Source organism: Hippocampus zosterae, chromosome 9, assembly GCF_025434085.1.
Source record: "Hippocampus zosterae strain Florida chromosome 9, ASM2543408v3, whole genome shotgun sequence".
NCBI classification, from domain to species: Eukaryota; Metazoa; Chordata; class Actinopteri; order Syngnathiformes; family Syngnathidae; genus Hippocampus; species Hippocampus zosterae.
Window position 1 is genome coordinate 13,552,102 of NC_067459.1, and position 25,182 is coordinate 13,577,283.

At 42.2% G+C, this 25,182-nt stretch overlaps 1 protein-coding gene across 2 annotated transcripts; it reads left to right on the forward strand.

Moving 5' to 3' along the window:
* The first annotated feature begins 553 nt into the window (after positions 1-553).
* Positions 554-23,264, forward strand: iffo2b (intermediate filament family orphan 2b). 2 transcript variants are annotated; one of them, XM_052075701.1, is made up of 8 exons: positions 554-1,343; positions 16,915-16,975; positions 18,017-18,112; positions 19,684-19,845; positions 20,634-20,773; positions 21,656-21,869; positions 21,947-22,045; positions 22,857-23,264. In XM_052075701.1, exons 1-8 carry the CDS (start codon positions 874-876, stop codon positions 23,088-23,090), a joined length of 1,476 nt encoding a protein of 491 aa, XP_051931661.1. In that variant the 5' UTR covers positions 554-873; the 3' UTR covers positions 23,091-23,264. The 2 variants fall into 2 exon arrangements, with proteins under 2 accessions (XP_051931661.1, XP_051931662.1); XM_052075702.1 differs by having other exon boundaries at positions 555-1,343; positions 21,686-21,869.
* The last annotated feature ends 1,918 nt before the right edge of the window (positions 23,265-25,182 follow it).

Below are 25,182 nucleotides of genomic sequence, written 5' to 3' on the forward strand. Positions count from 1 at the left end.
TTAGATTTTTATTTGATCATTTATACATATATATAAGTTTTGTTCTTCTATTTCTCAATTTCATAATGTTGCTGCTGTAAATTGGGAATTGCTCCACTGTGAGACAAATACAGGTTTTCTTATCTTAAATAAACTAAAAATAAGTTCAAATATCACTTTAATGAGCAAGACTGGAAACAATCAAGTGATGTTCTGAACCTTAGTTCTAAATTAAAATGTTGAAAAAGAAATACAAACTCATGGAATCACAATTGCTTTTACATCACGCTAAAAGCTAGCTAAATACTATAATTTGCAGTTTATGAAAAGATCAAAAATGTTTATTAAATGTAAAAATATTTGACAAAAATAAGAGCTACAAGAAAAAAAGCCCGCCTAATTTGTATTTCAAATGAATTAAAACTATCCAACGACTAATTTGTATTTCGAATTAATTAAAACTAGCAAAACGATAAGGGTGAATGTGTATCCAATATTGTGCATGTCCCATGGCATCAGACAGGGAGTGAACCGAGATTGGAGGAGGAGAAGGAGGGGGTGTGGCCTGGATATGTGTGCGTGTGTGTGAATACTGTATATAGATATTTTTTTCAAGCGGCGTGCAACATGATCTTTGCACGCCGCTCAGAGGAGAGGGTAAGGCGGCCTCAGCAGGGCCGTGGCGACCGCTTCTAGAGCACGGCAGACGGCTTAGAGGAGGAGAATGTGTCCGGTAGTTGTGTGACGACTGTTCGTACAAACAGGAGGAGCAGGACGGGGAGTTGTCAAGCTTGTCTGCGTCAAATGTGTTGACCCTCCACTGGATGGTGATGATCATGATGCCATCGGTGCCTTTTATTTGACTTTTTTGTTGTCGTCTTTTTTTTCCTCGACATGAGCTCGCTATTCTTCCCGGATGCTGCACCCGCCACGGCCGCCAACGCGCCCTCGGCGGGCACCAACGCCCTGCGGAATGACCTGGGCTCCAACATCCACGTCCTCAAGACCCTCAACCTTCGCTTTCGCTGCTTCCTAGCCAAGGTCCACGAACTGGAGCGCCGGAACCGGCTGCTGGAGAGCCAATTGCAGCAAGCCCTGCAGAGGCCGCACTACCGCGGGCTGTACGGCCGCGACGTGACCGTGCAGACGGACGGAGGGGGCGAGTCCAGGCTGCCCGGCACGATCTGGTCCTTCACCCATGTGCGCAAGCAAGGGGAGCGCCTGGAGACGCTGAGCGGGCCCGGCGTGTCGTGGACGCACCCGGACGGGGTCGGCGTGCAGATAGACACCATCACGCCGGAGCTGAGGGCGATCTACAACGTGCTGGCTAAAGTGAAGCGGGAGAGGGACGAATATAAGAGGAGGTGAGTGTCACACCAGCTCTGACATCCAAAGCATTCCCCATCGTGCGTTATCGGAGTTATCGGTATCTATTAATTTGCGGGAAGGGATGATAGCTTATGATCGAAAGCAGACCACATCATCTTTTATTTGTCTGTGGAGAGGAACAGTTAGTCACCTAGTGCGTAAGGTGAATAAAGACTTCCCTTATTGAGGCATCCATCCCCCTCCGGGAAATACTCGCATTCAAAACAAGGAGTATCATCTTAGGATCCAAAGCATACCACAGAATGTATTATCAGCTTCTATGATGTGTTTCGCATGGAAAAACGTTTTTTCCTAAGGAGATTTAGTTATAATCCGATAAAACCAAGGTTAAACCTTTTGGCCAAAAGGTATGTTGTTTGCAAACACATCATGCTTTGGGGCCGTGTTTCATTAGGGGTAACTGGGAGTGTAGTCAAGGTGTAAGAAAATATGAACAGTTCCTAATACTAGTCAGTGTACGTACAAAACCCTGAGGCTTTTGATAGAAAGCAAATAAAATATCAGGAAAAGCCGACAAAGAACGGCTGAATTTGATTTATTAAGGATCACTAAGATGGTGGAAGATGTGTGCTGACTCCTATTGAATATGAGTTCTCATGTGATTAGTGAATTCTGAACATTTATATTCCAGTTATAAGAAGGTGTGCACTTTTTATAGGAGTTGCGAATTTTTTTTATGGTTTAATTTTTTTTATATTGCAAGGAGTGTGTAGACTTTATACCCATTCTATCCATCATCCATCCATGGAGGTTAGTAGGTTATTTTTGTAGGTTATTTTTGTCCATTCTGAAGAGGGTGTGATTGGCAGCAAAGTGTAATTAGGGACACTAGGGTCTTCTCTGTACATTGAAGTCAAAATGAGAGCTGACTCTTAAATATGGACACATTTTCCGTCACCTATGAAGAGTTTCCTTTCGGAATGAGCGTCCCAGTCTCACCCAATGGCGGGCGTCACCTGCGGCCCATTTGGCACGGGCTTGCCGGGAAGCAGGCCAAAGTGGTCCGTGCTGTACATGTTTGCCGACATGATTCAAATAGGGAGGCATTTGAACAGTCTGTGAGGTCAGTGATGACCAATGCTGATTTCCCATGTCAGACTTTGACTCACTGACATAGAATGTCAGCATAAGCGCCCCCCTTCTCCCCCACCCCCTATGGGAAACTGAATATCCTGTCCAGACCACTCCCTGAGTTCCACAATTTTTTATCGTTGAATACTGTTTCCTGACCAAAAATGTGAGCCTGCTGGGACAAATGATTTGAGGTGAATTGTGGTCATCCTCTTTCGTCAAATAAACGCTTCCCTCAAATAGATGCGTAGACTTTATCAAACAAACAAAAAACAGAAAAGCAACCACCTAGTCAATGGAAGACTGTCCTTCTAATATACACTGCATCAATTTAAGAAATTTAATTCCTCCCGCAAATAGGCGTCTCACGTTTTTCTTCCAGGAAAAAGTAACAGAACATATCTCATTTTATAGATGGAGATGAAAGCATTAACTGTGAAACCCATTTCAAGGCGATTGTTAAAATTGTTTTTTCTTCTTTCTTCTTTCTACCTATATTCTTGCTGCTGGAGGCTGTAAATTTCCCCAGTGTGGGACAAATAAAGGATATCTTATCTTATCTTAAAACAACACGGCAGCCCACATTTAAGCACTTAAACATTCTTTCAGATGCCTAATTAAGAACAAAAAAAAAGCAAGTGATTCTTTAATAGAAGGAACGTACTTCCATATACACTGACCATTTCTCTAAGATATTGTGTGCTGTTTTTAGTGAAGAAAAATAAATGACTCTCTCAAATAGACGCTTACATTTTTACCATGGGGGTGGGGGGGGGGGGGGGAATGTCCATAGCCATTCCTTCCTCCTTCACCACAAAACCATCCCCTCCCCTAAAACCTGCGTCATGCGGGCTTGCTTTGTAAAGGATGCTCGGACCCGTTGCCTCACCCCCATGTGTGTGCAAGGCACACTAGGCAATGGATGGATTGCATTCCTGGACCGTTTCAGTCCTGCATTTGTGCAGTGACGTATGAGCTTGTTTACTTTTCAGCACTTTTGGTCGCCTTGAAAATGTGAAGCACACTCACTCACGGGACACAAGATTAGGTACGCATGCAAAATCCATTTTATTCCGAGATTTCCCCCGTCCCTCCCATTCCCCCACTTTATAGAAAACCCCTTTTGAATATCTAGTAGTGTTTTCTGAAGAATCTATTGGATTTGTAAAATTAAAAAAATATTTGTTTCTTTATGGGAAAATTAATTCAGGGGCCACTCAGAGTGAGGTCGTGGACTGCCAGTTGCCCATCCCTGATCTAGAATGTCTTGTTGAGTGCAGGGTTGTCATCATCCTGATCGGATGGCATGGAGATTACAGAGTGAGAGAGAGAGAGAGAGAGAGAGAGAGAGAGAGAGAGAGAGAGAGAGAGAGAGAGAGAGAGAGAGAGAGAAAGAGAGATCAGAATAAACACCTCCCTGAAATAGATGCCTCATTCAACCCTTTAAAACAGCTGTAACTTTAATTATGACAATTCAATAAAGTGTTGAGTTCGTTTGAACTCTGTTGCAAAATAAAACAAGCATCTACCAAGAGAGAGTTAAAAACCCCTTCACCTCTAACGAAAAGACTAAAAAAAAAACCCCCAAGTGTTTCTGAAAAAGAAATACTGCATTTCCTGAACTATGCACCGCATCTTTAGATAAATAAAGACGTGGCATCAAGTTGATGCCTCCTTTTTCTGTTTTGGGGAAAAAAACAGGTATTAACTGTAAATCATGTCAGTTCATTGACGCAAATGTTGAGTAAAAAGTGAACTCTTGAGTCTGTTTGAACACCCCCCCAACTCCCATCTGCAGTTAAGTAAACAAACGGCCCATGCAGCGATATGAGGAAACACGGTATGTTTAATTTTATGGTTTGTGGGCGAATATACGAAAAATGGGGGAGGAGATAGCTTCGTACAGGGGTGTCAAAGTGATTTTCGTTGCGGGCCACGTTTTAGGTACCATTTTCCTTGGAGGTCCATTATAATTGAAATCGTATAAAGAAGTCAAGAATAATAGTTTATGGAACTATTGTTGAAGTGATTGTAATGGGGTGTTTGGCAACAAAACAATGCTTACAATGTCTCTCTCATTTATTACATATGAGAATTTGAAATTTTGGTTCATATTTTAGCAAGCTTCATGGAATTTGCCATGTTTGAATTGCTTTCGGGGGCCACATAAAATGATGTGGCGGGCCAGATCTGGCCCCCGGGCCATGACTTTGACACTCATGGCTTAGTAGAACAGGGAGCCTGGTCTTTTTATAGCTGGTTATTAGATATGATGTGTTTGGCTACATGCAATGTAAATTTCTGATAAATTTTATCCGTGGATGCAATTGATATTTATTTGACTGTATCGCTTACATTACGCTAAGCAGCCAGGACGTTGACGTCTTTTTCATTTTGCCGCATCATACCGTGTCCTCCCACAAGTGTTTTGTCACAGTAGCTGGTAACCCACATGATTTTTTTTTCGAGGGCTGACAACAAAGCTGCTGATTTATAACCCCAGATGTATAGCGGCACACGGGCTAATGCAAGAAAGCTGCAGGCAAAAACGACAACGCAAATTAAAAGTGCCCCAAGGACAGGCTTCCTAAGTCACACAGCGTAGCTAACAAGGCAAATGCTGGTGGGTGGCAAAAAAGTGTCAGGAGAATGTGTGACAATGTGCGCGTTCCATGTCAGTTTGTTGACATCGGTGCGAAATGTCACACGCTGCGGTCAATGAATTTAAGTGGCAGCCAGCATATGGGTGCGTTGGAAAGAGTCTTGACACCAAGCAAGACTTTTTACATGACATACAAGAGCAACAAATCGAACCGGGGGACGCTCACTGTAAGACGGACTTCCGTTTCTTCAACTCAAGTTTATCTCCATGTCGTAAAACACATCACTAAAGTCAAGAGTGCAACTCCTTACTTTGCCGATGGTTGATTTCCTCACTGGAAGGATTGTCAAGTATGATCCAATTTCACTTCATTACAAATTGATTGATTATTCTCATTCAAAGTTTGTTTAATGGACAATTTAACAATGACACTGGCAAAGAATGGGAACCTGGTGTGCCAGGAGAAGCATTTTAAAATGGTACACGCACATATGCGCATGTTGCAAAAGTGTCTCCAGGTCAGGTTTCTAACTAAGATAGGCAGTGATTTCCTTTTCACAAATTCAAAAACGATTTAATCTATTTTTCTCTTTCGTACGTTGCCCCGCCGTTATTCATCATGCCGTTTGGTTGAAATGAAAAGTAGATTGACGCTCAAAAAAGCTTGGGCACGCCTGTTCTGCACCATTGATGGATAGTCACAGGCAAAAACAGGTGGCGCAACAAATCTGTGCGTTCACTTGTTGAAAGTTTGAAGCATAATGTCTACCTTGAAGCTTTTTGTGGTTGTTTTTCCAGGACTAATGTGATGTGGTCTATGGATTTTCAAGGGCTAGCGACAATTTCTTTTTGCGTGATGTGACTATTTTTAGTCATGCCTGAGCAAGACTCCTATTGCTTTTAACACGGACAGCCGAGCTGATATCGCTGTGGCCTAATGGGTGTGATTTTCAATATGCAGTCATTCATTTTGCGTAGTGGCTTTGACAGGACTCACAATCTGAGATAAGCAAACCGTCAAATATTCTCAGTTTTTGACCAGATATACTTTTTTAAATACAGTCATCATTGCTTTCTACGGCTAATGCTTAGCTTGCTGTATTGAAAAAGTGAGATGGTAGGAAATAGTGAGTCGTGAACTCGAGTCTGCTCACCGCTTGCCTCCTGGCTGTTTTCTGCCTGCATGAATTATTGAATATGGTTGATTTTAGCTGTTTATTTGTGTTGATCAATAGCGGCGAATTGAGTGAAGAAACTAATTTCCTGTTCTTTTGAGAGGTTAACTTAACGTTCAGCATCTTTTTTGGAGGGAAAACTGCCAGCCGAGTATGGTTACACAGCAAAAGGGTCTGAATTTAAACCTGCTGCCACCCTGCCGATAATCCAGGCAGTTCTATTCAGGAAAGGGATTTTCTCTTAAGCCTTTCCCCCTCGCATTGGAGGCTTCAAGCTCCGTCCCGGCTGGTCCTGGAGCACCTCCTGCCTGGTACAAAGCTGAGCTCAGGCCTCAGAAAGACCTTTTGTTGTTTCTACCTTCTGTTTGTTAAAAAAGAAAACAATTGCATTCAGCGACAGTACAGTATATGCTGGATGCATGTTAGGATTGGGTAATATGGCTGAAAAATGTATGATAATTCAGTTCACATGTCTTTCGAAAATGATTGAATCATTATTATTATTATTAATTTCAAAAAAGAACCAGGAGGGGAAAAATAAGGTTGAATTTGGGTCATTTTAATTTGCACTATAGCATACAGTATATTTAACTCATAATGAAAAAGTTAAAAAAAACAAATGAAAACATGGTCAATACAGAGTATTGTATTTTGTCAACAATTGCACTGAAAATCAAGAATACTGTATATCTCAAGCATGCAAATCTAAATAGAAATATGTGTTTAGAGCAACGTATTTTGTAAATATGGAAACAAGACTTAACACGAAGCTGTCATAACAGTTGCAACATGAAACTAACCTGTTGCCAAGTCCAGTCATTCTTATACACCATATTGTATAGAAATATTGAGCCAGCATTAGAAAAAAAATAACTCTCAAACTCATTTCAACCTATTAAAAATTCCAAATATTGCCAAACTCGTAATGCCATCTTTCCTTTCTTATCAACAGGTTCTTTTTGCGCTGTTGTACACCTTTTTTTCCCTTTTGTTTAAGTGCACGGCATTTCTTTTTTAGATGATGAGACGTAATAGCAAAATATTAAGTCACTACTGTGCAAAGTTAGGGGATGCTCATGTGAATTCTTACCACGAGCTTAGCTAATATGGTTAAGTTTGGTTGTAAACATGGGAGCCACTTGGGTCCCATTCGCTTAAAATCCAGAAATTAATTTTCAGCACGTGCGAAAGCTTATGTGCATTTTATGCGCCAAATTCTGCGATCCAAATTTTTCATCCAGCTCATCCATTCACAAAAAAATAGTGAGTCAGTCTGATGATGGAAGCTAACGTCAAGCTAGGTCGAGAGGCGCGGCTGACGACGGCGGGGTGACAAAGGAAACACTTCAGTGATTGTGTGCGGAACGGGAGTGGCTGTGTTGAGAACAAACGCACCGCTTCCTCTTGCTTCCAATTAGGCAACATATCACGCCTCAAGCCCTATCCACCGCTGTGCCGAGAAAAACAAAATAAAAACAAAATGCTTATTATGCAAATGAACAGTGACAGCCTTGAATCTGGTGCACAATTTCATGTTTCCAACATGCAAAAGCATGTCGTGACCGAAAGAACGAGATCGCGGATACAAGCGGCTGAAATGAGTTTTCTCCGCAGGGTGTCCGGGCTCTCCCTTAGAGATAAGGTGAGAAGCTCAGTCATCCGGGAGGGGCTCAGAGTCGAGCCGCTTCTCCTCCACATCGAGAGGAGCCAGATGAGGTGGCTTGGGCATCTGATTCGGATGCCTCCTGAGCGCCTCCCCGGTGAGGTGTTCCGGTCATGTCCCACCGGGAGGAGACCCAGAGGAAGACCCAGGACACGCTGGAGAGACTATGTCACCCAGCTGGCCTGGGAACGACTCGGGATCCCCCGGGGAGAGCTGGAAGAAGTAGCTAGGGAGAGGGAAGTCTGGGCTTCCCTGCTAAAGCTGTTGCCCCCGCGACCCGGCGCGGTAGATGATGGATGGATGGATGAACATGCAAAAGCACCCTTGGTAATATAAAGTATATTCACGACGGCGATCCGCTTCTTTGATAAGAATCTCGCGGTGCTGCTTGTGGTGCAAAAAAATAAAATAAAATACAATTTAACCTGGAGAACCCAAGAACCTTTTTCTTCTTTGGAAAATGATGAATGAAATGACTGCTCTATGTTCACTGAACACCAAAATATATGTTTTTTCAAATATTCAATGCCTTAATCCTAATTTAGGATAAGGGCCAAATTTGAACCTTTGGGATTTAAGGGTAACATTTGAGTAGCAGAATTTATAGGGGCCAAATTTGACCACGTGGGTTCTCCAGGGTTCAAAAAATAAATACAGTTGTGCATGTTTCGCCTCAAAACCTTGCTTCTCGATGAGTTGCGGTTTTTCCATTACAGCAAGTTGACTAAGATTTAAGATATCCTTTATTTGTCCCAGAAATTTACAGTCTATACAGACTATAGGCGCGAGAGTCAATCGCCTGCTTTGTGGGTGTGAGTCACAGAATGTAATTTGTTTGGGATTGTCCAATCGTATTCGGCCATGTTGCTCTGCGTGCCGCAGGTGTCTGAGTCGCTTGTCGTCCTGTGAACATATGAAAAAGGTAATCCTCCAAAATGGGCTTATCTGTCTGCGCTACTGACCTGCACGGGACCACATGCCGAGCCGTTAATGGTCTTACCTCAGCCAACGTAGTTGGTTTGTGCATAAACACTTAAATATTCCTCATAGCGGCCCCCAAGTTTGATAGATGAATGAAAGTGTCCACTTTTCAGTACAGGCGCAATAGTTCACAAACACACGTAAAGCCAATTTGAAGCCCATTCGCTAATCAAAACAGCAGAACCTATGGAGTCGCATCACGAGTCTCTTTGATGAAGTAAAGTGTAAAGTCTAAATGAGTTTCCCGTACAGGGCCATGACAGTTGATCACTTTTAAAGTCAGTTGCTAACCAAAACAGTAGCACTCTCTTAGATGAGTCCAAACAAGTTTTCTGGGAGGTATTGGAAATAAAGCAGTCACTTCCTCAACTCTATTTTCCACACAGAGACATTTCAAAAGTTAATTGCTGAGCCCGTTCTAGTTGTGTTTCGAACCGAAACAACAGCACATAAAAAGTCTCTCCGATGAATTAAACATTTTTACTCCCTCCATTACGTGCTGTTATTTCATTTTGTGTAAAAGTAGTTTTAAAATAAGCCCAACTTAGATGTGACTCTGCCATTCCAGTCTCCACCTCTGACGTTGGGAGTGTTTAGGGATTCTGATATGTTTTTTTGGCACGCTTTTACCCATTAAAAAGTTATGTATACAAGTCGTAATCTTTGTCATGTATAAACTGACATCAATTAAATGGCTGTAAACAAATGAAATACAGTATGCCATCTGTGCCTTATGAAATGACTTTCCTAGGAGACACACAAAAATAAGTTGTTTGCGAGTTGCTAATGCACAGCAATTCCATTTGTTGTCAACTTCAGCTAACTCCCGCCACTAAATACTTAATCAGACCTTATTCAGATTTAAATCCCCATGTAAACGGCTGCGTGTGCTGATGCTGCATGCTTGTCTCCAGGACGATTGTATTATACTAAAACCTTTTTTTTCTGTGAGAGATGCTGCTGGGCAAGGCGCGGCCGTGATTGTGTTTGGCAACTGTGTAATGTCACTGCAAGATTGCGTCTGGGAGAGAAAGTCTCCGAAGGCTTTACATGCCCCAAACTACAGCAGATGTTCTTCTCCTCGGGGGTGTTTAGAAAGCTTCATGCGGAGTGGGATGAAGTGCATTCACCTCCTGTGTTGTCATAATGATTATTCCCAAATGTGATGACAAGAACCTTCGTTGAAAATGAAATAACCGGCAGGTCATGGCGTGTCGGTTCAATCTTACGTTTTGGAATTTGTGGTTCACGACTGACTTTTGTTGGAAAACACGCGATAGAGTTCGCCTCCAGTTATACATCCATTCATTCTCGACAGCACTGTTCATCATGGGAGTTTCGGCTAAGCGTGAACGTATAACAGGCCGCTCAGATCACGTAATACGAACGGTTAATTTTGATTGACACTGATAGATGATTGTGGTTGCAATTTACAGTGGTCTCACCCTGTGCAGCAGGAAATTATCCAATGTATCGCATCTGTTGGGGAAAACTATTTAATGACTACATATGATCTCATTTTGTTCATCTATCTATGCCAGCGACGTGGAGTGACAGCAGAACAATGAAATGCTTGTCCTCTATATGGCAAGAGGTACATAAGTGACCTATTAACATCTGGTTTTTCTCACGTGGAATAAAATATGTGCCTTGCCTTGGTTCAGTAAAGGTTGGTAAACACAATTAGACTAATAATGTGGCCAGTACATAAGAGTGATATTGTGTGGCCCCTAGTCCTCTTCATTGGGACAGGCTGTACTTTCTGATTGAGCGACATAACTGCGGTCATGAGAGGAAAACACCTCCTGAATGGAGTTGCTGTTGCCATGTCAAGTCATCCACAGGTGTGTGTGTGTGTGTGTGTGTGTGTGTGTGTGTGTGTGTGTGAGAGAGATACACACTCAAAATATGTTTTTGTCGTAACCGTGTTATTTGCTCCTACACATTCATGAAATGTATTCAAGACATGAACACCTTTATCTTCTTTTCATGCGCTCTAGCTGAATGTGGCACATGCACGCAGGCCTTTTCCTGTTTGCGCTTTGAATTTGAAGGAACATCGTGAATTCCTGGGAAAGGAAGGACCCTCCCTTTCTCCCCACACTCCCTCCCCCAAATTTGATCTTTCATGTCGTAGCATGACCAAAGTACGTTATGCACTCCAAAGTGTGAGAAATGTGATTTTTAGGTGACTTTAAAAACAAATAAAGGCCCTTTCTAGGTTTTAAAAGTTCTTTTTAAATGATAGTTTTACTTCAAGGACTCAGCTGAAAGTCAAACTGTAACTGACTGTACTTTTCAGCTGTTGACTATGATTAAATCATTAGTTTGTTCATCTGCGTGGTAGTCATGTCCCTGCAATGATGATGATGATTCAATCGGAGTTTGAAAGGGTGTGTTGGAGATAATTACCCCCACACACCTTGTTGGACATGTTTTGACCCACTCAAGCTCTCACTTGCTAGGAATGACTGCGTCCCCTGAGGGACAACAACAACAACAACAACAACAAAAGAATTGGGAATGTGTAGGTTGGATCGTCACAATCTAGGTTACGCACACGTTGTTATGATAAAGAATGACAACACGCCATCCCTGGCAACCCTTTAACGAGGTGTTTTTTTTCCCTGGCCAACCCACTGGAAAATTTCTGGCTCCGCCCCCTGGACAGATGTTAAGTTTAATCACTATGACTGTGTATGATAAATTATTATATATATATATATATATATATATATATATATATATATATATATATATATATAAGGGCGGCCCGGTAGTCCAGTGGTTAGCACGTCGGCTTCACAGTGCAGAGGTACCGGGTTCGATTCCAGCTCCGGCCTCCCTGTGTGGAGTTTGCATGTTCTCCCCGGGCCTGCGTGGGTTTTCTCCGGGTGCTCCGGTTTCCTCCCACATTCCAAAAATATGCATGGCAGGCTGATTGAACACTCTAAATTGTCCCTAGGAGTGAGTGTGAGTGCGAATGGTTGTTCGTCTCTGTGTGCCCTGCGATTGGCTGGCAACCGATTCAGGGTGTCCCCCGCCTACTGCCCGGAGACAGCTGGGATAGGCTCCAGCACCCCCTGCGACCCTAGTGAGGATCAAGCGGTTAGGAAGATGAATGAATGAATGTATATATATATATATATATATATATATATATATATATATATATACAGAGAGAGAGAGAGAGAGAGAGAGAGAGAGAGAGAGAGAGAGAGAGAGAGAGAGAGAGAGAGAGAGAGAGAGAGAGAGAGAGAGAGAGAGAGAGAGAGAGAGAGAGAGATTTATATATTTGAATCATCTGTCATTCAGAAGTGTTCAGCCACGATGCATTGATGAAAACATGCCCACTGACCATTTGATTTTGCTTCCATTTTTGCTAAGTGGCACTAAACGTAAGAAAAGTGAAGGTTTTGAACTCACCGTTTCAAAATTGGATGACTCCTTTCCCAGGAAGAGTTTGCGGCACAAATGTGTGACATCACCTCCGAGCGGCTCACTTCTTTAATCAAACAACATTCCTGGAAAATGGCATGGTGAAATTAGTGACACACCTATTCAACCAAATCGCAGTCAAGGCATGTAATTGCAGGTAATTGCTGTCAATAGAATTATCGCATGGCTCCTACGAAATGTTCTTTTAGGCTCAGTATCAAAAATAACAAATACACCATCAGAGAGATAAAGGTGCCAGGGCACTTTTGTGCCATCATGTCCAAAGTGGTACAGTTTGCTCATGCATGTTTTTTTGGACGCAGGCCAGCGGTCTTAACGGACACCATATGGCGAGTGGAGTACAGCACAGTAAATGCAATGAGAGACCCCTGGCAGGCAGACGAGGGGTCCCTGGACATCCTTATCCGTCCCATTATTGGGCGTCTCTCTGAGACTGTAATAGAACAAGGAGCGTCTTGACACTTAATCGATGACCCACTTTTGTCAGGGAAAGCCTTGCGTCGCTCCATGCGTGACACGGAAAGGCCGACAACCCGCATTAAGGAGCAGCAACGATGCAAAGGGCAACACTCTTCGCCGCATGTGCGATTTGTCAGAGCCGACTTCATGCTTCTGAGATGAATTGCAGTATTGAGCCATGCTTGTTATCAGATTACACTTCCTCTGTTCTGTTACCGGCCATCACAAGGATCATGACATTGAAATGAATACATTTTTTTCTCATGACATTTGTTTCAGTGCTACATGCTGTTTTATTGATTTTACCAATAGAATATTTGAATAGTTATAGTCGTTTTTATATAGTCATTTTTCAAACTTAAAATCACTTGATAGTAGGGACTGACGGATACCGGTAAGTTAAATCGGCTGGCCGATTTAATTTATTTATTGACACATGTAGACCATAGGAGAAAAATAACGGCATTTAAAGACACCCCCCCCCCAAAAAAAATTAGCACAGTCCAGATATCATCAAGTGAAAGCATCATATGGTATATCAAGTAGGTAAACACTCATGTTCATTGTGATGAAACGAGTGACGTATTGAAGGGTCAGAGATCATCACGGCAAGTTCCAAATAAAAAGCAACACACCTAAGAACATCAGGTTTGGATGTGTGCGCTTTGCCAAGACATGCGTATCCTCCTGTGGGGAAAACTATGCAGTGCAAATGTTACTCCCAGACACACACACACACACACACATGATGGGGGAGTTTTGTACTGCTGGAATGTTGCTGCTGGCCAGATAAGGCTGTGGGGAAAAAAAATACTTTTTCCATTTGAAACACATTTTTAAAAACCCTTATGACAGGCTGTTGTTCTGTGTTGTTAATGATGCTGCTCATACACAGTGGCTCAGAGAAATTGAACTACTGAACATTTAAAAGGCTAACTGAACATACTGTATATACATATAGATTGAGAGAGAGAGAGAGAAAGAAAGAGAGAGAGAGAGAGAGATAGTCTAGGGAATTTTTGGATGTGTTGGAAGGTGGGGAACACCCTGAACTGCTTGCCAGCCAGTTGTTGTGAATTGTTTCTTGAACACACACCGAGTGTGAACCGCGCCGACGCTGCCCGCATTCAAGTCAGGCGAGTGCACCACAACACCATCAGCAACTGCTTTTCTTTTGTGAAATATCAAATACAGAGCGCACCCATAGCTCTATTTCATGATGGTGGTTTATATTAGCCTGCCAAATGTTGCTATGTCTGGTTCTATTTTACTTTCCACCAGGCTCAGAGGTAGCACACAGATGTTGATTTACTGGAGGCAACTTACAGAGAATATGAACCGTGGTCAGGAAGACGGGCTCCGAGCATCCTGCTGATATTTGTCCTTGTAAGGAGACTCCCACATAGACAAGTCCTCACATAGTCACAAAGCACCGTTGAAAGGGTGACAACTCAACAAAAGTTTTTCTGATGATGCAGGCCACTCTGAGTTCCACCCGCCAAGCAAGGTCTTCTTTCAACCCTGAAAATTCCAATAAAACTGATGTCAGGCAATAGTTCTTGTGGATCAGACACGCAATAGTCCACAATGGTGTTGAGCAAGAGACGCAAAATACTGTATATGAACAAAACATGAGTAATGTTTGCTCTGGGTTCAGTCATAACTTCCTCTTTATCAAGCCTACTAAACTTGAGTGGCAAAATACGTGTTGACAGGAACAGGATTCAGACACTAAGAAAATGACACCAAAACAGTTCTATGAGAGTAATGACTTACTTATAAACCTGACCCCACGGAATGTGCGGCGCCCGACAAACAGGAGCTCGATAAATTAAACTGGATCTAAAATTGAGGCTCCTTTGACATCACGACTAGGAACCTCTTGGTACATTAGTTCCTGGAAATTAAATGTTCACGTGGCCACTGTTGTGTTCACATAGAATGCTGGGGTCTCTGAAAGGTTGATGTCATGTATAAACCATCCAGAACACGTTTCCAGGAACTAAAATGAGAAGTGGGTCCCACTCTCTCATCATGCGAGATTCCTCCAAAATTCAGAGCATTGGGGAGGATTCCTGCAGTCAAACTCGATAGGCCCATGACTGATGGATGAAATATGAAACAGCTTCAGATTTATTGGCACCTGTTGCCTTTCCCTCTGTCCACCGATCGTTTGAACTGCGCTTCTTGGGGATTGCAGACAGGATTAAAAATCAAGATGTTGGCTTTGTTGCCTTGTGATGTTCTGAACTCCCCAGACCTGAGCCAAAGTCCTGAGGCAGACTAAAGGAGGGAGGGTGGTGGTTTTTGTGGGCTCCCTAAAGCGGCACTGCCAGCTTTTTTTTTATTTTTTAAGAAAGCTTCACACTCTGCCAAGGAAGATTTCTCTTTAATTAGACAGAGCACATTGAAATGAGAACAAGGCGAAGTTTTGTTGAGAAAGTGAAAAGCCACTGACGCATCTTGTGTGGCCAAAAGTGACTTCCCAGCATGCCATTGTCGTCTCTGCATGGCTAAATAGCTTTGGGTTTGTTCTAGAATTCAATGGTGGTCTTCAGAACCTACCATTGCTGTTTTTAAATGGATAATTTTCACCGGATGATACTGTTTGAATCGATACATATTTTATTGTGGTGCCATTCGTGAAGTTAGAAATGACATCAGAACTCACGACGGATGCACTACAATACAAATTGTCAAAGCGCCACTTCGCAGAGTTCATACAGTTCATACCTCCCACATCGGCTGGGAGACTGGAAATCAGAAAGAGACACGCAAGCACAAGTCAGTCAGACAATATTAGAAGGGTTATAAAACCAGGTTATTTATACAATGACTGCTGTGTATTCATTATAAATTCATACTGGCCCAATAATACCCTTCCTGTGTTTCAATATCTGTGCATCATAACTCACGATCACGTGTGACCTACTGTACGCCACTGGCTCAGTCCATTCTTTGTCCATTCTCAACCTCTACATCTTTGTGTGTGACTCAGCCTGTGAGCTCACATCACACAGTGTTGTAATATAATGCAGCCCACTGCCTAAAAGCCACAAGTATGCCAGAGGGTATGGCCGCCGTGCTGCAGTTGATGAGTGATAGGAGGTGTCAACGGAGGGGGAAAGAGACAAGTGCTGCCAATTTTAGCACACAGCCACCATGAGGTCTGCAGCGTTATTTTTAGGGACAGTGTAAGGGTCAGTCAATGTCTCATAAAGAATGGACTGCAGTTTGAAAGCAACCTGCTGCCCTCAAAGCATTTACTGGTTGCAGTAGGTAAGTAGGGTAATAAAGTACCCTACGTCTTTAACAACTCTTAGTGTTATGGTCGACTGACATGTGGTCACTCTACAATGTTGTGCGGGTCCAAGCTAATTTTTCGAGGAAAATTTTGACATTTCGTTTCCAACTCGAGTTTCACTTGAGATAACCTGAAAAAAAAAGAAGCTTTTTTTGGTGTGTGTAAAACTGTTAACACGCCTCCCAAGCAGCAATTGATTCGATAAATGCCCGAAGCAACTATTTGCAGATGGTCTACAATTTGGCAGTCCTAAAAATTGTATGAAATGTAAAGTGTTCCTTCTAAACATCAACACTTCAGTTACCTTTCGCATGCTAATCTAGAAGAATCTACATCTAATTGTTGACTCCCTCGGAAACCATGATGTGATCATTTGAAATATCCATTCAATTCATTTTCTTCAATGTATCCAAGGTCAGGTCGCAGAGGCAGCAGCCTTTGCAGGGAAGCTCATATTTCCTCTTCTTAACCACTTGGTGAACCTCTTCCGGGGGCTCCTGAGGCCTTCCAGGCCAGCTGGGACACAGTGTTTCTCTCCATCGTGTCCTAGGTTGTCCCCGCCATAAAGCCCCAGACAACTTAGCTCTTCATTTGGACGGTTCAAGAAGGGGATAATTTTAAATCAAATTACACTATTTAATTCGTTGAATTTCTTGTAGTTGAGCTTGCACAAAAGGAACTGGGTGTGTTTAAGGCTCAAATATTCCCGTGCAAACGTTCACACTTTCGAAGCTATTGTGTAATCAGAGACCGCGGTATTAACTTGACATTACCTCTGTCTCATCGCCCTCGGGAACCCTGTCCTTGACCCACCTTTGTATTGTGTTCATAGATGGCAAGAGGAACTGTCCAAACGTGAGCTGCTGGATTCTGCGGTGGAATCCCTGCACCAGGTTGGAAAAGAAAGGTTTTATTCCACAAGCATATCTATGCACGAACATAAAAAGTTTACTGTTAAAAGTCTGGGACTAATCCATGAAACAGAACTCCATAAAACTTGACGAATGAACAAAGAAAAAATATTAGTGTGTTCCTTACATTGTGGCGAATGGCAATTTGGTCTGACAAGAATGACATTAAACAACAATCATAACTTAGCTCGCAGGCTACTTCTTGGTTCATAAAGAATGACGCTAGAATCACCAAATGCTAACATTTCGCAGAGACAAAAAGTGAAAATTAATCCCTTCATCAAAAGTGGAAAAAAATGTGGAGCTCCATATTTTTTGTTAGTCAGCAGCCTGTCATAGTCGGATAGCACTAGATTAAATGTTGACATTTGGATGGCAAAAAACAAAAATAAATCTCTTGAACAACAGCAGAAAAAGTCTAAATGTGCTAGCAGGTTACTTTCTGACTGAGAAATGGGATAGGTAAACAACAAACAAACATATTCCTCTATTTTTATCTCGTTTAACATGCTCTCTCTCGGTACATGTGGCACCACTCCATAAGGTTTCACAGAAATAAAAAAATGTTAGGTAAACACACCTGGAGGCAAAGGTCCCGGTCCCGAAGAGGCAGCTAGCGTGGTGACCTCTTTTTGCATTTGGTTCCATCGATTGTGCATGTTTGGATTGGTGGTCAGCAAAAAAAGAGGTTGAGTGGCATCCCACGGGGGCAATAACCTTTTAGCACAAAGAATGATATGTTACTGCATGGCAGACCTGGTAAAGCACATTCAGTGCAAAGACTCCAATGGTAGCAAATGGCGGATCAGCAACAGCAGTGTCACAGTACGGCCCTCAGGTAGAATACACTTGACTCAAAATGTTTATGGTAGCACCATACCTTCGTCCATTGTCAAAATACTGTAGTGAATGATGACAATGAGTCTTACAGTGTTGAGCTGCACATCATGATATAGTCTATACAAAACGGTGTGGCCCATTTGGCCTTGTTTATCTAATTTTGATTCCCTGGTTTCCACTCAGCGTGCCAAAGAGTCCTCCGAGATCCAAGATGACCTGAATGACAAAGTGGAGAGACTAAAGGCGGAACTTGTGGTCTTCAAGAGCCTCATGAGCGACGTAAGCACCCGCAAACTGATTCAACCGTCACACCCGTACTGCTGTTGTTCCCCCTCACACACACACGGACGGCGCTCAACTGAGAAACCATTCCGTCTTCAGAAGAATGCAGAGGCAAAAATCCAAGAAATGTTCCATTGAAAAAGAAGAGATGTAGCTCCCCAAAGCCCTTTTCCTGTCCTGTGTAGCGCTTGTATTGTTCCTTGCCAGCTGTGCTTCCCAGTGAGATAAAAGATTGAAGTACTGCAGTGGGCCGCTCCCAGTGTGTGCTTGCTCAGGGATAAATAGGCCTAAAAGCTTTCCTTGTTCATCCTGATTTGTTGTTTGAGGCTTTTATTAATAAATATATTTATATATTTTCTGTGCTTTTCATAATTCTACATGTCCAAATCCAGAGACGGGTAAGTTGTATGGAAGCAGTAGGTCATGTTGTTGTAGAGGTCTTGTCTGTACTGATTTGTAGACGTGGTCGTGTTCGAGATGTTTTGTGTCTCAAAAAAAACTAACTCAATCAACTTGGCATGAAATATACTCCTATGCTATGTGGTGTGACCAATCAAACCTATTCTAAAACCAAAATACATTTTGCTGTTTGTCGAGTCCAATTAAAAAAAAAAAAAATCGAAACCAAATGATCGGGCTTCCACATCTCTTGTTTTCATGGCAAATTCTCAATATCAGCTGTCTCCAAATGTTTTCCGTAGAGGGCAGCACACAGAAAAATAAATTATTAGATTTGTATTTTACAACAATTCCATTAGCCAATTATTGACTGTTTATATATCAGTTATTTTTAATAATTTAATATTTCTGGGGTGGCCTTCAGCTTTATTTCCTCCTAAAATACTGTTGATATGTGCCTGCACTGAGCAACAGCTGAAGTGTAGTGAATTTTTAAAACTTCACAAATTCAGAACCTGACACTGAGCAGAAGCATTTTTGCACATGAAACATCTTTATTGACTGTGATGAAGAGAAATGTGCAATATTATTTGTGACTAGTTTCTTTGAATGTAAAAAAATGCTATAGAAAATCAATTTAGTATTTAGTAGTTGTTATTTTCTGTTATTTTTAGTGTTTGCTGTGTGCCACTAAAAAAATGATCGTCAAAACTTTGACGCCATGCGCTTCTCACATTAGATGGCATGGGCGCCAAACCTTGGTAAAATCTCTGTCGAGATGTAGCAATTCAACATACTTCATCGACAAATTACTACTTTCATATTAGACGGGGCTTTGGCAACGGCTTGGGCAAATAGTTGGCTCCACAAAAAAACGCAAATTGGTGAATAGTCAAGTCAAAACACATGTACGGTATTTGTATAGCCCTGAATCACAAAAGAGTCAAAAGGGCTTCACAAAATAGGCGGGGGTTCAGTGTACGCTTGCCTGAAACACTCACCCAATCTGCATTTGTCATTGTACCCATTTAATCTTAAATACAGTGTATATTAAAAACAATCAAATGTATGTAGTGGACAAAGTACCATAGTAACATCAATGAAGAGTCATTGTTTAATCATTCAACATTAAATGGAGTTCACACTATGTGTGTTCCTTCCCCATGTAGCAAATGTCTGACCTGGACTCCAAGATTCAGGAGAAAGCACGGCGGGTGGACATGGACATCTGCAGACGCATTGACATCACAGCCAAGCTGTGCGATGTGGCACAGCAGCGCAACTCGGAAGACATGTCGAAGATGTTCAGCGCCAGCTCGCTTCCAGAGACGGTGTGTATCCCGTAAAGAGCAACTCTATTGAAAACGGAATGACATCAAAAGGGAAACATTTTTGGTCACCAACGTGGGACCCGCAGGCAACAGGTAGCGCCACATATACTCTGCGGCCCGGTTCTTAATGATTAGCTCACCAGTGAAGGGACATAATAATTTAGTTGCCAGGAAGATTGTAGAAGTCATCATACTTCCAGGAGTTCATAAAACGTTGCAAATTGGTATGTATCTGTCTCCTTTGATGTTAAATTGGAATATTAGTGATGATTATTGTGAAAGATTACACATGATCAGTCTTCACAAAGATAATTAATTATCAAGAACATAATTCAAGGTAATTTGAGTAATTTTATTTCAGAAGCCCACATCAAATTGATAACCCTTCACAGTAATGAGTGAGTGCCCAAAAAGTACAGTTTAGCTCTCAATTTCAAATACTGTATATTGGTGACCTGTAGTCTCGGTGCTTTCTGTTGGCATGTTAGCTTTTTATCAATTATCTTTAAAACAATTCTACACGAGTTCCAGCTGTTGATTCGTTATCTGTATGCCTCGGTGCTTTTGAACTTGCGATGCTGTCTTGCTATATGTTAGCATATCAACTGTCGGCTAGTTAATATTTTATCAATTTTTATTGGAAAGTGCATCGGCTGACGTGTGAAATCCGAATCAGTCCGCCTCAGTATGGTTTCTGCTCAGGTTGGCTTTTTAGTAAAGCAACCCTTCAGTTACCCCAATTTGATGCATGAAGTGTTGTTTATTCATGTTTTGGTGTTTTTTGGCAGGGTGCCTCGGTGGGCTGCAAAAGGAAAGAGCGTAAAGCGGTTTCCGACGAAGATGTTTCCAACATGGACGCAGAGCCCAGCCCTCTGGAGGAGGACACGCTCAATATCACAGACGAGATGAAGCGCATGCTAAACCAGTTGTAAGTGTGACTTTCACATGCCCGCACCCACCACAGCCATGTGAACACCGCTGCACCAAGACAGTTGGTCTTGTGATACACAGCGAATGGATTTGTTGTTGATGGTCACTCAACTCTCTCTAGTGTCCCCTTCGAGTATTGCACCTTCACTTGTCAACCTATTTCTTTCGTCATTGTTGATCCGAAGGTTAAATCACTTGATTATAGCCACATGAAAATACAGTTCTGAACTGTTATATCTTTAGTTAGTAATTTGGGGGAAATTAATGAGGAGTTCTAAACTCCCGTTTCAATGCCACATGAACCTGAATGCTGTCCGGGTCTGATTGGATGCACGCCTAAGCTAACATTATCATTCTACTTCTTTAGACAGTGAAGTTGTTAATTGGAGATTGAATTATCCAGAGGTGGAAATTTAAATGCCCAGCGACTGTATTAGAGGGCAGCACTTTGTGGTTCTCGTTTCAGCTTCTCCCTTCATGCGTAGACTTTGCATAATGTATACATCCTTGCATGGGCTTTCTCGTGTTATTCGGCCTTCTTCCCACAACTAAAAATCATGCATATTAGGTTCACTGAAGACCAAATTGTCTTTTGATAAACAGTATTTGCTCTGTAATTGGCCTGGCACGCCATTTTCTCATCCAAAGTCAGCTGGGATAGGCCTCAGGTCACCCGCAACCCTAATGGGCATGAGCATCAAAGAAAAGGGACTAATGGTCTCCTGGTTGACTCGTCTTTTTTTTTTAAATACTGCCTATACGAATCACTAACACTTCTGTTTCTTCTATGCATGTCATCTTTGCTTAACCTTGCATTACTAGTTTTCTCTGTCCTCCTTCCTTTTTCCCCCCTCTTTGTCTCTCGCTTCATCTCATGCAGACACTGTTCAGATAACTCCTCTGTTGCCAGGCGCGAGACGTTCGACCTGGACGACGACTGCGACAGTCTGACATGGGAGGAGAACGAGGAGACGCTGCTGCTGTGGGAGGACTTCACTAACTACAACGTGCCATGCGGCATCATGACAATGACGGCAATACCGTCCTGTGCCATCGCGCTCCCGAATGATGGAGGTGGCGAGGGCACAGAACCAGTGAGTCCCTCCCCACTCTGAGGAAAGACAGACCGTGGGTGATTGATCAGCCTAACGTCCAAACTGTTCTCTCCAAGGACTCCCAGGACAAAAGTCTCGGAAGCCTCATCAATGAAACAGAGTCCCTTTTCAAGAACAGAGAGAAGGAATACCAGAAGACTATCGGACAGATCGAGGTACAGTGAAACCCCTTGCGTATTCACAATTTCAGAAACAGTATCCATGTTTTCGTGCTTGATCTAGAACGCTCGAAGATGCCAATGCCCTGCCCGGCCCATAGCAAAGTACCGTATTGGCCCGAATACAATACGGCCCTGATTATAAGACGACCCCCACTTTTTAAAGACTCAAGTTTGAAAAATGATTTTTTTGAACACCAAATTAATTTTTATACAGAAAATAATTACAGTACATCTTAAACAAATTGTTATAAAAATATATTTGAGAGAAAAAGCATGTTATTTTGCCTCATTCAAATCTAAAGTGCAATCACATTCGTAAATGAATGGCTTCTGGTTTTTGAAATGTAAATTACATCATAACTTCGCCTCAGGATCGTTTGGCCCACTTTTCTCCAGATTGTCACAACGTTTCTCTATTTTCTGTTATCTCTTCTATTATTTTCTTCTTTTACTTCTTACCGCTATTTTTTATTTTATATATTCTTCGTGGCAGGTGTTCACTTCGGCCTGAGGAGTCAATGATATCTGGCGCCATCTAGCGTCGTGAATGGGTATAATGTTTAGAGCCCGAATATAAGACGACCCCCTTTTCCAGTCTGATTTCAATGCAAAAAACACAATTTTATATTCGGGCCAATACGGTAGTAGTTGCTATCAAAGAAGTCGGGTGAAGCGATGCATCTCCATGTAGAGAATAGCATCTTTGTTCAGAAATAGGACATTCAAGATTATAATGCGGAAAAATGCACAATCAAATTGTTTTTGATCCACTTTCTGGTTTGGTGTCTTTCCGCGATGGACTCAGATGGAGTTGGCCACAGCCAAGAGTGACATGAACCGCCACTTGCACGAATACATGGAGATGTGCAGCATGAAGCGAGGCCTGGACGTGCAGATGGAGACTTGCCGGCGCATGATCAAAGGTGGCAGGAGCTCACCGTCGTTTAGCTCCGCGGCCAGCAGCGACTCAGGGAACACCGACGACATCCAGGACGAGATCTCGGACAAGGACGTCAATGCCGAAGTTCCCGTCAGTTGATGACCACTCGGGAACGTGGTGTGTTACAATTATCACCAAAAAGTTTTAAAATAAATAAATAAGCTCACGGAGGTCAGCTCAGAATTTTGGTGCTTTTGGAACTATTTGGGTTAGTCACTGGTCAGAGTTGTCAGAGAAAAGGATGCTCTTTTCCTCTCTAGATATTCACTCGGATTCTAGGTCTTTTTTGAAGTCTGCCCCGTTCATGTCACTTCCACTGAGAGGTCGCTCTTTTGTTAGTTTATGCCAACACACGTAACCAATTTCTGCCGCTCTTCATGAAAAATCCAACAAGGTTGTGCCATGCATGTCATGCCATAATAAAACTGGCATCATTTTGCTCTGTGCAACAAAAGCAAATCTAAGTTCAAGAAAGGAAATCTACTCACCCTTGGAAGAGGCCTGGCAGTGACGTAAGAGAGAGAGGGAAAAGGAAAGTGTTAGTGACTGTTTCACAGTTTAGAAGTCTTCGGCTTGAATCCCAGCTCAGGTCCTCCTGTGTGGAGTTTCCATGTTCTCTACATGTTGGCATTGGTTTTCTGGGTACTCATCAGTCACGTTAGGCCAGTTAGAAAAAAAAGTAAAGTGTCCATAAGTGTGGATGACAGTATAAATGCTTGTTTGTATATAGTGTATTTGTCGTGTGATTGGCTGTTGACCATTCCTGGGTGTACCTGGCCTGTCACCTGAGTCAGCTGGGATAAACTTCAGATCACCCGCAACCCTAATGAGAGAAAGTGCCTAGATGAAATGGATGATTGTATAACTACAGTTAAAAAAAATAAAATTATATATATATAATATATATATATATATTATATAAATAAACTACTCACCCTTGCAAAAAGTCGAACTGACAAATGGAGAGGGAACAACGAGGATGATAGCCGTCACCTATTGGCGTTTTTGTAGGTATTGCTGGAATTAGAATGTTTTTTTGGTGGAGAAAAGCCTGAAAATGCTCAATGAGTTGAAATCATGAGATTTGTCACCATTTTGTGTTGCATTGAATTGTACAACTTGAGAGGCGCTCAACTTTGTAGCTGTCACTGTTTTTTCAGTGCTAACGACGCTAGTTTAGTGTCACAGCGTCCCTGAGCAGCCAATACCATTTTGTACTGGAAGCAGGAAAGCCAGGCCTAAAGTAATGAAGTGATTTGAAACCTGAAAGTGTCATGTCAGGGCTAAAGCACAACAAAAAAAGTAATTCAATAAAAATCCAAAAACGTATCAACTTGATAGGGGTGGAAGATTTGAGTCAACTCTAGTCACTGTTTTGATGACTTAAAAACTAAACAGACTAGAGACTCAATGACAAAATGACTTAAGACCTCCTTGAGACACGAATGTTAAGATTTACGGCATGTGTGAACTCATCCCACCTCTGGAAATTTGAGGACGTATCGCCAACCGATATAATCCACTTTAAGACGTTACAGTCCAATTGCACCGGAGGCCAAAAAGATCCACCAGATGTCGCTGGTGAAAGACATATTTAGGATGTTCTAATCATGGAAGTAAGTTACGATTGTTATTGCCGGGATGTTTTGCTGCTGAAATGAGGGTAAAGAGCACAGCCTTTTTTTCATGCATCAGTGCACTACAGAAGTTCTATGCAATAGAGCTGGCCTTGCATATAGATGAGCTTCTTTTCTTTTTCTCTCCTAAAAACCAATACAATTAGCCTTCTAACCGATGCAGGTGTTTTTCTACAGTGCATAATGCTTTTCTTCAGGTTTGTCTGTGTGTGTGTCTTTCAGTAGAAGTTAAAGCATTTTTTCTTATTCATGTAAATAGGAAGCACATTGTTTGCATCCTGATGTAAAAAGCCTCTCCAGCCTTGTGCGCAGTACACTTATACATGATTTCAAAAGGAAAGCACGCCCCATGACACAAATTCAGAAGATGATTAAAGCCAAACAAAGCCCTTGAACCTCCAATGCAAAAACCAAAGGACATATTTCAAGCGGTCCCGTCCAGAATTGCCTTCATGTTATTTTATTCTTGTGTTTTATTCCATTGCAATGTCAAGAGTTTGTGTGTACAGTACATTGCATACCCCAGAGGCCTTTTAGCTAAAACGGTGGACCCT